The sequence below is a fragment of the Diadema antillarum genome, unplaced genomic scaffold, assembly GCF_040938485.1.
Source record: "Diadema antillarum isolate AM-2024a unplaced genomic scaffold, OU_Dant_1.0 seq00001745_RagTag, whole genome shotgun sequence".
Taxonomy (NCBI): Eukaryota; Metazoa; Echinodermata; class Echinoidea; order Diadematoida; family Diadematidae; genus Diadema; species Diadema antillarum.
The window spans coordinates 55,773-68,787 of record NW_027272428.1 but is presented as its reverse complement, the minus strand read 5'-3'; the positions used below and the strand labels follow the sequence as shown (position 1 = coordinate 68,787).

The following is a 13,015-nucleotide window of genomic DNA, read 5'->3' as shown; positions in this document are numbered from 1 at the left end:
AAGGTACTGCTTTCAACAAGGTGAAATCGGCCTCTGCAATTGTTAATGACTGTAATTAGCTTGTCTCTTTTTTAAATAGGTTTACAGTAAGGTACCAGTTGTAACTAGCTAAAATCTGCAGACCCTGTGATTTTGTTAGTGTGGGGTTCCCCATATTTCTTTCTGAAATGATACATTCCGTTCATTTTGTATGTAGAGAGGAAGGAGTGATATAAGCTTTACACTCCAGTTTGGTGTAATAAAAGAAAACAACAAACACACACCATTTGAATGTGGCATTTCAAATTTATCCCAATTGATATCGCTACACTTGCATTAGAAATATTCCCAATGTAGGTAAAGTTCTCAATCATGTCAAAGATACAAGCTGAACTCGTGACTTCTGACCTCTGACCTTTGACCTCAAAATGTCATCTCTGCAGAGGCACCTTCAGGCATTCCCAGTTTCTGGCTGACGATTTTCAAGAACGTCGACATCCTCGGCGAAATGGTGCAAGAAAACGACGACCCCATCCTCAGTCACCTACAAGACATCCGGGTCACGTTTCATCAAGGGGAACAGATGGTGAGTTGAGGGAAGGAAGGGGGGCAGGGGCGGGTGTGGCTGGTGCCATGGAGGAGTCACCGTGGCAACTGACAAGGATGATGTTGGTGGTGTTTGGTGTAACACTCATGTCTCCGTATAAACTGCCTGGATTCTCACTGATTTTGATATGTGAAAACTTGCAGCCCTATGATAACATGGTTGACCCACATACATTCTTCATGATTTTAAAATCTCATTTTACCGGTAATCATCATCCCCCGCATGGGAATCTTCTGGGAATTTGATAGGAGAGAGTGTCCCAGCCATAATCTCGACAATGGCTGGAGAACTTTCAGGACTCGCTTCACCAAAGCTATGGCTCGAATATGCCATATTTCATGTCATAACATACTGATCAGACAATACCCAGAGCTGCCAAGTCTGCCTGCCTAATTTTTCCAGAGGCAAGGGGGAACAGATGGCGCGTGAGGAAGTGTGGGGGCGTGGCTGTTGACAGGGGTGTGTTGCCGTGGCAATAGAGATAGACTGAAATCTCTTCATGTGCAGTCAGGAGAGTACTAAAGCCTCCCTGGGTCCCCTCTTTCAAACCTTTTGATGATGGTGTGTGAATGTCACCTGCCATGCCCTGTGCTAGAGGTAGGGGCAGAAGAAGGGGGAGATGATCGTAATTAATGATAGTGGTGGAAAGGGTTTAGAATGCTCTACCACATATATTCAGGTAGCCGCAAATAATGTTGAGTATATTCATAATGAATTGTTGTCAAAGAAATTAGCAGTTGCTGAAAGATGCTTTGGGATTTGCAAAACATCACGGAGCATGCCACAGTTAAATTGAATTGGCTAAAGTTTCATTTTCGTCTCTTTCTTGTCTGTTTCCCCCATGGTAACAGGGTTTCACATTAGAGTTCTACTTCTCGCCCAATGACTACTTCACCAACACCGTCCTAACAAAGACTTATCAGATGAAATCGGAGCCGGAGGAGGGCGATCCATTCAGCTTTGAGGGTCCAGAAATCATCAGCTCACAAGGGTAAGAAAAGCTAGAAGAGACCTTCGGATTCGTGGGTCCCCAAGGCAAGGGGAGGCTTATTTAGGCTGGAAAGTATATCTAATGGTCAGAAGTGAATTGCTTCCTGTGATAAAGATATATATATTCATAAGGAGTTTGTTGGCTCTTGGAGGTAATCCATGCCCCTCCCACCCCACCCCACCCCCCCCCCCCCCCCCCCCCGCCAACCATTGTGAATTCAGAGGGAAGTGTATTTTTGTCCATGGTTAGGATGTTTTGCAGGAGGGAACCACAAAAGTATGACTCCACATGTTGCAAGCGGATGTGGAGAACACCTCATTCGTAAGCATGTAGCATACAGCCAGTGTACGGACACAACCACTAGCGACTGATTGTGTACACTTATATGTGATCCATTGAATTTGCAGAGTATTGCATGGAAACCTGATATAAAAAAAGCTTGCTTACAAAGCGATACCGCTTTTAATGAGATTAATTTGGCAGTCCCAATTTTCCATTTGCTGAAATTAACTGGTCTTTTTTTTTAATACGATTTTAATGAGGAACTGGTTATAAAGAGAAGAAAAATGAGCAGACCTGGTGACCTTGCTGTAACTGGGTTTCCCTGCACTGCAAGTCTTGCTTCATAGCGGCTTTATGATGCTGTAAAGCACCGGCTGACATGTCATGTCACGTGCCCTCTTACCCCACCTAGGTGTGAAATAGACTGGAAGAAAGGCAAGAACGTGACGGTGAAGGTGATCAAGAAGAAGCAGAAGCACAAAGGGAGGGGCACCACCCGCATGGTGACCAAGACGGTGCAGACCGATTCCTTCTTCAACTTCTTCAACCCGCCCAAGGCGCCGGAGGAGGGTGCAGAGGTGGTGAGTTGACCCCCCCCCCCCCCCTCGTGGCCCCCTCAACCCACTCCCCTGGCCACAATCCCCAGAAATTTGATTTACCAAAACTCACTCAATGATGTCCTTGCATGTATGGGTGTGTATGTGTGTCTGTGCTTGCATGGGGTGCAGAATGTGAAAGTGAATATGAGTGAGGGCTTAGATCATGTCATTCCTGTGCCCACATACTGTGCATTAACCCGTTAGGAAACAGGCCATTTTTGTTGTAACATGCATTTCCTATAGACACCTGCCCAAGTAGACCTGGGACTTCTACATTGAATTCTGCATTTGTGTAAGGAGAAAAAGTGTCTGAAAATCAACATTGTTTGAGCAGAGATGAACTTGATAAGAACATAAACAAGAAACCAAAGCTGCAAAAGCCATTCAATGTCAAACTTGTAGATGAATGTCATGAGAGTTCTGGTTGGAGAGTGAACTTGCCATTGAATGAATGGCAGTAATGAAATGCAGTATCTTTAGTCATTCTCTGACACAATCCAGAGCTGCCCAAGTCTCCCTGATTCTGCAGGAGTCTCCCTGAAAATGTCAAAATCTGTTCATGTCTGAATAAGAGAATATGAAAATCTCCCTGATTTGGGCATTATTTTCGCCCATTGAAATGCATGTAACACACAGGTATTTCCGTGATTGCTGTGTGGAAACTCCCTGATTTGGATGTGGGAATGTGGCAGACCTACACAATCTATGCTACTTCAAACATGGGTCACTATGATATGCAAAATACTTGGCACTTCTTAGAAGGTTCCAGACAGATCGTACACAGGATCAGCAAAACATTTTTGAAACAAAATGTTTGTATTTTCTTAGGATGAGGAGACAGAAGCTCTGCTGAGTGCCGACTTTGAGATCGGCCATCTCATCAGGGAGAGGATAATCCCCAGGGCGGTGCTCTACTTCACGGGGGAGGCCATCGAGGATGATGAGGTAAGTAACATTATCAGTCCCTCCCCTTCCTCCTCCAACTTCCCTTTACACCCCGTTCCCCTCATGGTACGGTCCATGATGTAATTACAAGTGAAGGGTTATTCCACTAGAAAACTTACTTAAGAGGGGTGCTACCTTTAAAATCCATTTCCTTCGCACTTCCATGCAAGTGTTTTTCTCGGGGCAAATTGTTGATCAGAATCTCAAAGTCAGACCCTCGGATTGGTAATTGCTTCAAAATCATCCGTCACTTTTTTAGGGAAAGGATTGAGGGTTGTCTATGCCATTAAACAAGTTTTATGCCTGAGCACTTCTTGACCCATCGCAACCTTGTTTGATGAAACATTAGTGCAATCACTGTATGTGATCTTCACAGTGATATCATATAGTGTACTTGTATGCCAGGTCACATGCAAGCACATTTCTCAACATTTGTATGCTGAAGGTTAAGTAAAGGGATAAAGCTGTAAATCCACAATGTGGATAAAAGCATTCTCTATCCACAATGTTTAGTCTCGTACTGACAATGCTGCAGGTAGATTTTTTGTTCAGGGCAAGTGATTTCCATAAAGGTGTAATCGTACTCCCATAGGGCTACAAGATTTATGACGTTGTTGTCGGGGCAAATGCCATCTCCCTTGATGTGCTGCTACATGAATTCAATTTCCAAAGGGTCTACCATTTGTAGTACAATTTTGAAAATATGACCCTTACCAACCTCTGCGTATGTTCGCTGATAGAGGGAAAAAGCTTGGCCATAATTTGAAAGAGATTGGATGCAGCAACACTTGCTTTATGTGGTGTTGTACAGAGAACCTCATAATAGTCATCATGGTTACATATGTACATGTATACCTGTACCATGAGAAATGAGAAAGACTAATTTCATTTATGATATTGGCATTAAGCTTTTGCAAAACACATCCCAGATCGTGTGGTATGACCACGCTTGAAATGGAATGCTCTGGGATACACAGAGGTAGATCATCATCTGTTTTAGCGGTGACTGGCTTTACATTGTTTTATGTGAAAAGATCATCATATTCAATCTTTTGAATGGTTAATGCTAACAATGGAGTCACAGGGTGGAAGGATGTTGTGAGGGAAATGGAGGGGAAATTGTAGGCAGCCCGAGAAATTTTGTGGAAACAAATGTTGATGGTTACAATGATGATTATGATAGTTATAGTTACTATTTTTAGTACTACTACCATCACTATTGTCATCAGCATGATCATTATCATCATCATTATCATTGGTGTTATCTCCATCATAATAAACAATATGACATCGCAATTGTTGTTTAATTCCAAATGCTCCAAGAATGTGTAGACATGAAATTAAAGGAAGGACTGAAGGGGTGGTAGGTGTAAGAAATGAAATCAACTCCCGACAGAGTGATAACAGAGACAAAAAGAAAAGTGGCCATGAAACTTGCCACCTGCCAACCTGTACACGCCAATTGTGCATCCCCCTGTGTTTCCTCCACCCAAACCACGCCCTTGTGCTTTAGAATGTGGTATTAAGTGATGAGAAGGCACAGTACGAGGAGAGTCTGGCCTGGTAGTGTCCTCTACCGAAAGCATTACTGTTATGTTTTGCAGTGTCTACCTCCCTTCCTCTCACATTTTTATGCCTCCGCCACAAAGTGTCGCCAGAGGCATTATGTTTTCTTTGTTTGCTTGTTTGTTTTGTTTGTCTCACACTGATTAATGGTGGTATACAACCACTGGTTACTGGTCTTCCTTGATGGACAGTACATGGTACATTTTGCAAGTCCACCAAGTATCACTTAGCATGACATGAGCATCGATGTGACATCGCACCGACAACCAATGAATTCAAATCCACAATTTCCCCCTCGCTGACCCGACAATGAGCTCATTTTAATAGTTCGCTTTGATATTCCCTCCTACCACGTACCAGTGCAGAACTTACAGTACACTGTGCATGCATTGGTTATTGCTATATCGGGTTACGTCTCGGGCGAGCTCCCTGGTTGCCAAGGGAACAACCCTAGGTAGAAAGCTTTCGTAAAAATCAGTTTCTATTTCAGCATACCCATTGAAGGGACAGTGATTTTCTGGTTCATGAACTAAATGGGAATCTTGTGTGTAAAGAAATTCCTTGTGTTCATGATCCACGGCAAAAACAAAGTTTCCTTGTTTTTCACCATATTTGATTATGGAATTCCATGTTTTTTTTTAAGTAAAGAAGGGCAATTATGTTTAATGGAATATCACTGTCTCTGCCGTTGCCACTGTGGATGTTAATAATCGGCCAAATCCTTTGGTTATGGTTTGTGCAAACAGTGTGGTGTACGTCCTTCCCTGGTTTAACTGTGAATGTATGGGGGGAGGGGGGAGTACAGTAAGTTGCACGTGCCAGGAATTTCACAGCAAGCTTTTCACACTTGTATGGGTGCACATTATTATCGTGGTTAAATTTGTCTGTTTGATAATGAATAATGCACGTGTGAGACAGTCCCCTCTCCCCCACCCCCCCCCCCCCCCCCCCACCTGTTCCCCTCCATGCACTGCGGGTTTAATCATTCAGGAACCTTATGCACAACTTGGCCTTGCACTCATGTTTCCTAATATGTGTTGCGCTGAGACTATGCGTCGACAGGCAGATACCAACACAAAAATTAGAAATATGATACCACAGCAGCATGGAGTATTGCTAGATTACTAGTACAACACGTGTCCATTGTTTTTCACACATGCCGCTAAGACCCCAAATGTACTCTTGAATTTCGTACAATCTTATGTCAGACATGTGGTGCACCTGCCTAGAATTATAACTAAACCAATTTTTGTGCGTATCTTGGCCTGATTTCGCTGTCAACTGTACCTGTATTACATTGTCGCTAGATACACCCTTCCCTTGAACTTTGTGCGAGAGATAGAGTGACGAGTTTTAAAGATTGATCCCTGGCTTGATTTTATTTTATATTTATTTTTCAAACTCTCCGTCATTCACTTCCATTCGGCGCCCGCAGTTCATTCCAAAGTGTAACACTTCTTCTAAGGTAACTTTCTGGATTTTTTCCCCCTTTTTTTTTGGTTTGTCCAAGTAGGTAGACTAGGATTGATGTCACCTTTGACCCCTAGATTCTTGTCATCCCAGTGGTAGTTCTGGTCCGTTGAACACGGTTTCTTTACCTCCAGTCGTCTGGCACCCGCCTGCCACCTTTGTGCTCTGTCACAGATCTTTTGCCTTCTTTTGATTTTTCGTTTGTCATTATTTTGTTTCACGGAAGAGCAGTGCATCAGAAATTTTGCTATAACAGTGTTCGTCATAACGGGAGTGCACTGTTATCGTGTCAGTTGTTAACTCGGTGCCGGATATGGTCGTTATATTTCACAAGAGTGTAGTAACCTCTTATAGAAGAGGCTAATTCAAAAATTTGTCAGCATTTGAAAGCAAAGTTTGGTAAAACCACCATCAATTCCATCTCTGAGATCTGCTAAGTGTGCTGGAAGGTATAATAATTTAAAGGCCAGTAGTTTAAATAGAAAACCATGTCATCATATAGAAAGATGTACTACTAAATTCCTGCAACCCCTACAAAAACATTGGACGACAAGCCTAAGTAGGTGGGAAATACACGGATGCTTTCCAATTTTCTCATCAATGTTAATGAAGAGGCAACATTTTACTTGCCCGTTCTTACCAAGGAAACATTTTCTGACATTTCACTGGCCTAGGGCCAATGGGCTAGTGGTGGTGTCCAGATTTCATTTCATATTCTGTTTTTTGTTGTTGTTTTTTTTTATGTCAAGAAGTTGGCAGATCTCTGGACATGAATATCTATTATCATATCTGCTATCACTCACAGATGCAATGACAAAAGATCTGGAAGTTAAAGGCCACAAGTCAAAGTCAATAACTGAAAGTTTTCTTGAAAATAAGATTTGAACAATTTGTGCACAAAGATTCTGTTTGACAGTGTGAATTCTTTGTTGTGTTTCAAAACAGAGCAAGTCACAGTTTAAGTCTGTTTAGCTCCTTTCCTACCCTTCATTGTGATTTTGTAATGCAAGCATGCATATTTAGAGTGTCTTAGTCCCTCATGTATATATCTTTGTTGGTGTATCTTTAATGGGTGGGTCCTCATGTCTGTACTGAGCCCTGTATGTAAGGGCTCAGTACAGACATGATATGTATTGGCATGATTCTGCAGCGCCGTTCAGTGGAAGTGTGTAGTGCTTTGTTCAAGGTACAATCGTTTTCTCTCTGCCATTAGAGCTCTGCCATTAGAGCTCAGAAATTATGTTTTTACTTCCAGTATTTGAGACAAATATCATTGGAAAAGGGCATTTTCATATCAGAAGCATTGTGGCAGATTTAACTTGAACAATCCTCGGCCCAATTCTTTAAATAGATTTTACTTATTTTAGTGGGAAATCAGTGCTTAGAAGAGCTGCACCCTGCTCCGACACCCCCGTGATGTGCGTTGATGAAGACTGTCCATAGTGTTCCTGTCCATGTGTGTCCTGTAGTAGATAGAGAAACACATTTTAGTTTTGCATGCATAGATAGTTTCATCTGGAAGGTTGCTCCATAATGCTTCCGGAAGTCCACAGTATGGATTTACAATGTTTTTTGTTTTTTTTTATTGGTTCAGAGTACCACTAAACTTTGGAGAAAGCGTGAAGTAACTAGCAAGTTCATGTTCACAGTAGATTGTTGGATTGATAAGGTCAAATTTTGATGAAACTTCCCCCCTTTTTTTTGGGGGGGGGGGAGGTGGAGGAGAATTCTGTAGAAGGAGTTGGAATTGTTCTTGGGCAATACATCCAGATATCCTTCAGCTAATTATGGATGACAATTCAGCTTCAGAACTATTTTGTTTCTGGGTGTGTGAACTTGAGTCAGAAAGCAATCATATTTCATGAGACTGGTTATGATGCTGGGGGGAGCAGGGGAGGGGAGAGGATGGGATAGGATTTGAAGAGACCTCATTACAGGCAGAGGTCAAAGGTCATGTGTATTACCTGGGAAAAGAGAAATACTTGTAGCACCTCAAGTTTGGAGAGCTAGATCAAATTGATTATGAAACATACCTACCACGTTTGACACTGTTTCTCCTGTATATTGGATTATGGAGATGGCGTGTTTGCGTTTCCATTCAGTGATGTAGAGAGGGGAAGAAGACTTCAGAAATGAAACATGCGTGTCGGTTGTTTGCCCACTTTGTCCATGCTATGTCGGTCAACTGACCTTGTAAGTGCGTGGCATAAAATCGACATCTTATTCACCCCTACCCGTCCAAAGCCATCCTCGTCCAAAATTCCCGACACATACAGTCCAATTAACTTTCAGTTAGATGATAGTGCATGTGTGCATGTGACGTACATCTCACATCTCCGTTCGTGATCTTTGTGTTGTAGAAGGTATTGGAAAGTGTGCTCTGTCAACCAGTTCCACTTTTACTCTCCAGGAGCTTGTTCTCCACAGCGCCCTCTACTGACCAGCATATAGTAGTTGAAAATAACATTTCAATGTACCAGTGAAAACACAGCAGAATATTTTACCTCGTCTTATATACATTTTCACACACACACACACACACACACACACACACACACACACAGGACAAAACCTATTAACAGGCTGATTTCTGCCATGAGCTGACAAAGTCAACATGTGCAGCATACATATTGTGCACACACAAAGCCCATTATGACATTCATTAATTTTTTTTTTTTTTTACCGAGCATCAGTTCCACCTCAGGTACTCTAGCCAACAAATCAGAAAATGTAGAGTAGAAATATAAGGTGGGTAAGGGGCGTGGCTCATTGCTGCACATTCTGGCCAAAAGCATGAATGCTAAGATCACTGTATCTTCCTCCCCCCCCCCCCCCTTCCCTTTCTTTGACCTTTTAAGATCATTATGTTGAGAGGACTCGGGGCAGGTGTCTGTGATAGCACAGATTTCATGCCCCACCCAAAGATGGATGTTGGATGTGAGCTCTTGACATATCACCCGGCCATGGGGATGCGGTTTTTTCTTACTCAAAATATTGATATTGTATCTTCGATGAAATTTGGTTCACCAAACAGATCACAATGTGCAAATATATGTAATATATTGTGTGGTATTAGTGTACCACAGTAATGAATTGCTTTAGGAATATGTAACATATCATCGAGATGTCATTCAGAATGCCCCTCCATTTATTTGTCAAACTATGTCAGTATGATTCATTTTGTCTTTCTATCTCTTTTTCTCGTTCTCTCTCTCTCTCCATCTCTTCTTCCCTCATTCTCTCTCTTTCTCTCTTGTTGCAATCCACCCCTTCACATACTCGGTCATCACCTTTCACCATTTTTCTGCCCCGTCTCCTGCTTTCTCGTCCTTTCTCCAACCATGTACTCGTCCCTTCTTGTGTGTCCCGTTTCTTTTATTTACTCTTGCTCTCGTTCGATCCCCCCTCCTCCCCGCTTCTCTTCCTCTCCTCCTGTTAAATATTTCCACATACCACCGTCATCGTCGTTGTCCACGTGTGCCGACATCGTGTTCATCACAGTACGAGGAGGAAGACGGTGATGATGACCAGGAGGGTGAGGAAGGCGACGAAGAGGACGACAACGATCCCGACTTCGATCCAGGAAAAGTGAGTGTCCATCAAACCAGGTTGTCCGAGAAGGGACTGTACTCTGTATACATTGGACTTGTTTAAAGACCCGGGCCCTGTTTCATAAAGCTGTTCATAATGTTACGCACGACTTTACGATTGACTTAAATATGGCAAGCCATGTGGGTTTCCTAATCATTGTTAGTTTCAATAGATAAAGTTGAAATTTGCAGATGAAAATATTGTTATTCTTACTTGTTAACACACGTTTTTAGTTGAAAGTGTATTTTTGCCCCAATGGAGACGAAATGTTGACATACAGTTGTACTTTGTTAAAATGTAAGGGGGAAAAAATGGGCATACATATTGGCACTTCATATTCCAGTCGTTCTTAAAGAAGTCACGCATAACTTTACGAACAGCTTAATGAAAACGGGTCCTGATTAGCTTGGGGAGAGAAAGTTGGTATGATTGAATCAATTTTCATTTGCTTTCCTTTGATGGGACATTCGAAAACCATGACTAGCGTGGGCCTGTGAGAATAGAATTGCCTGTTTGCAGTTTCACTTTCCTGAGTGGACAGAGGCGTGGGGACAAGATAGCTGATTGGCTGGCTGGCTGGCTGTCTCAATGCTACCCAGCATTGGGACCGAGAACCGTTCTTGTTTTCCCCAGGATTGGACGTTTCTCGGATTTGATCATGCAGAGAAGCAAATTTTGCACACAGCATGCTCGACTACCGGCCACGTCATGCTTGCGAAAGCTCGCTAGTATCACACGATATGACTCATGTTATAAGATATGACTTTGTTTGTTTGCATTTGTATGTCTGTTTGTTTTAGTTTGTGTGTTCCTTTGGGTATGGGAGTCAAATTCTTCTTCTTCTTCTTCTTCTTCTTCTTCTTCCAACAGGACGGGGCCAAGCCACAGGAATGCAATCAACAGTAAAGTGCACTGGCCAGGGTTTTTTCTTGACGGAAGCCCCCCGGGGGGTGAATCCCGGGGGTGTATTCTAGCCTCGGCCCAGGGAGAGCATGGGGAGAGGAGCAAGCCGCGACCAACTTCATAAAAACAGGAGAAAAAAAATCATTAAAAACAAAAAACAAAAACTACTTTGTGTATTGAGCAGACTGCACTAACAGATCAAATCATCCAGATGTCTCGTGAGGGTGGAAAGTTCTTTCCCGTTTCGAGGTTCGGGGGCATCGGGGTAAAATTATCTGCCACTGGAAGCCTTGCCAAGGCATTTCAAATGACTAGTAGCCATATTGCATGTTTTCTTTTCTTGTTTGTCTTCTAAATAGTAAGACAATTCAGATATATTTACTTCTTGAGCCATGCTCAGGATAGAATGTCCATTCAGATATATTTGCTGCTTGAGCCATGCTCAAGTGAAGAATGTTTGGTTGTGTCTCTTTTCGACTTATATAATTTTTGTTTTCACCCGGCCAGAAGGAGAAGTTATCTGATATATGGGAAGGAGAGATGATGTGTGTGGGTTTTGATGGGTGGTTCAGCGGTAGGAGCAAATGCAAGAGTGTGTGTGTACGATGTTTGGGTCCAACAACGATATCAGCGACAACAACGAATGTTGCCAATATGACAGATTCCAGGAGTCAGCACATAGGATGCGCCTGTGTAGCGCGTAGCTCCGTTTTGTCTCTGTGCGACCTTGTCTGTCTTCTTGCGTACTGTCTGTCTGTCCGTCTGTCTGTCTGTTTGTGGGTGCTTGCTTCCTTACTTCAGTACTGATGTGTCTCGACCTTCCTGGCGTACAAAAACTCTTGTTTTTCTCTCTCTTCTCAATTTTGTGAGATGTTTTCATTTTGTTGCCGTTACTTTCTTGTATATCCTTCTCTAATGATTCGATGTCGTTCTTTGTGGCTGGCTCTTGCGTACCTTTGCATTCGGCACATTAGCGTGTTTGACCCTTGCAAGAGCAGGCAAAGTTAGCTTTTTCTCATTATTATTATTATTTTTTTTTTTTTTTGCCCAATGAAACGGTGCAAAGAGCAATTGAACAGCCCATCGGAGGGCAGCAGGATTTTAGGGCTTCTTTTTTTACCCCACGTGTTGTTGACTGCATGTGCAATGTAGGAGGTAGTCTTTGCGGAGTAAAAAAATCCCAAGCAGCTTTTGATTGTTATTCATCCATGTGTTGCAGGGCTGAAAGAGAAACGAGCACAGCATGTTTACATTCCTTTTTAGGTTGAGCAATGATGGGACGGCTGCCTTGATGGGAATTTTTTGTGGAGTTGCAGTCGGGCTTGTCAAGAAAAGTCAGCTTCTCCTAAATTGACTTGTGGCTAAATGTTCTCACCTGGCAAATTTCTAAAATATGCATTCGGCTGAAGTGACTCGTGAACCTTTAAACATCCACAACAAAGCCCTTTCATTGGACAGCTCTCAGACTTGTGGATAGTGCGCCACCGAGCTCTTCGTTAAGAATAGAGCCGAATTTTCACGCTCCGTGCTCAGCACAGAGTTACTTTATGTCAAATTAGTTCCCATTGCAGTAGGGCCATCACACAAGCGAGAAGTTGTTGGAAGAACTTGTTGCAGGTCTCTAAATTTGCTTTTGCTTTTTTTTATTAATGATAAGCTGTGATGTTGATTCTTTTCACTCTTTGCCTGAAATTGTAGTATTGCACAAAACTTTTTAACCACTTTTGTGACCAGTATGAGGCATTTGCAAGTGACTCTGTTATAGCTGTTGAGAAAATGCCGAGGATTCATCACATGTTTTCTACTTTCCTTGGATGTTGCATCCAAGGAAATGTAGAATTGTGATTGGTTGTGAGAATAATTGTGATTGATTTCCTTTCAAAACGATGTCATGTTGGATTCAGCAATACTGTCATGAAAAGTGGAAAGATTCCGAGATCCCAGAGTGCTTTGAGGCTGGTCTGAAAGAGACACATACTCCCCTTTATGTCAAGGGTGATGCTGAAATCACGAGTTATGCCAAAATACACCTTTCTTGCTGATTTTTGGCACCAGAATAATCTTAACGCTGTGAAGAGATTA

The 13,015-nt window shown here is 42.5% G+C and overlaps 1 protein-coding gene across 1 annotated transcript in view; it reads left to right on the top strand.

The window, feature by feature from the left end:
• Nucleotides 1–10,936, top strand: part of LOC139711990 (nucleosome assembly protein 1-like 1) — a 29,731-nt gene extending 18,795 nt beyond the window's left edge. The window contains exons 8-13 of the mRNA XM_071623834.1: nt 423–565; nt 1,438–1,577; nt 2,272–2,440; nt 3,287–3,403; nt 9,941–10,027; nt 10,901–10,936. Of these exons, the coding sequence (XP_071479935.1) occupies nt 423–565; nt 1,438–1,577; nt 2,272–2,440; nt 3,287–3,403; nt 9,941–10,027; nt 10,901–10,936 (692 nt within the window). The remainder of the gene's footprint in view (nt 1–422; nt 566–1,437; nt 1,578–2,271; nt 2,441–3,286; nt 3,404–9,940; nt 10,028–10,900) is intronic.
• Nucleotides 10,937–13,015: the final 2,079 nt, after the last annotated feature.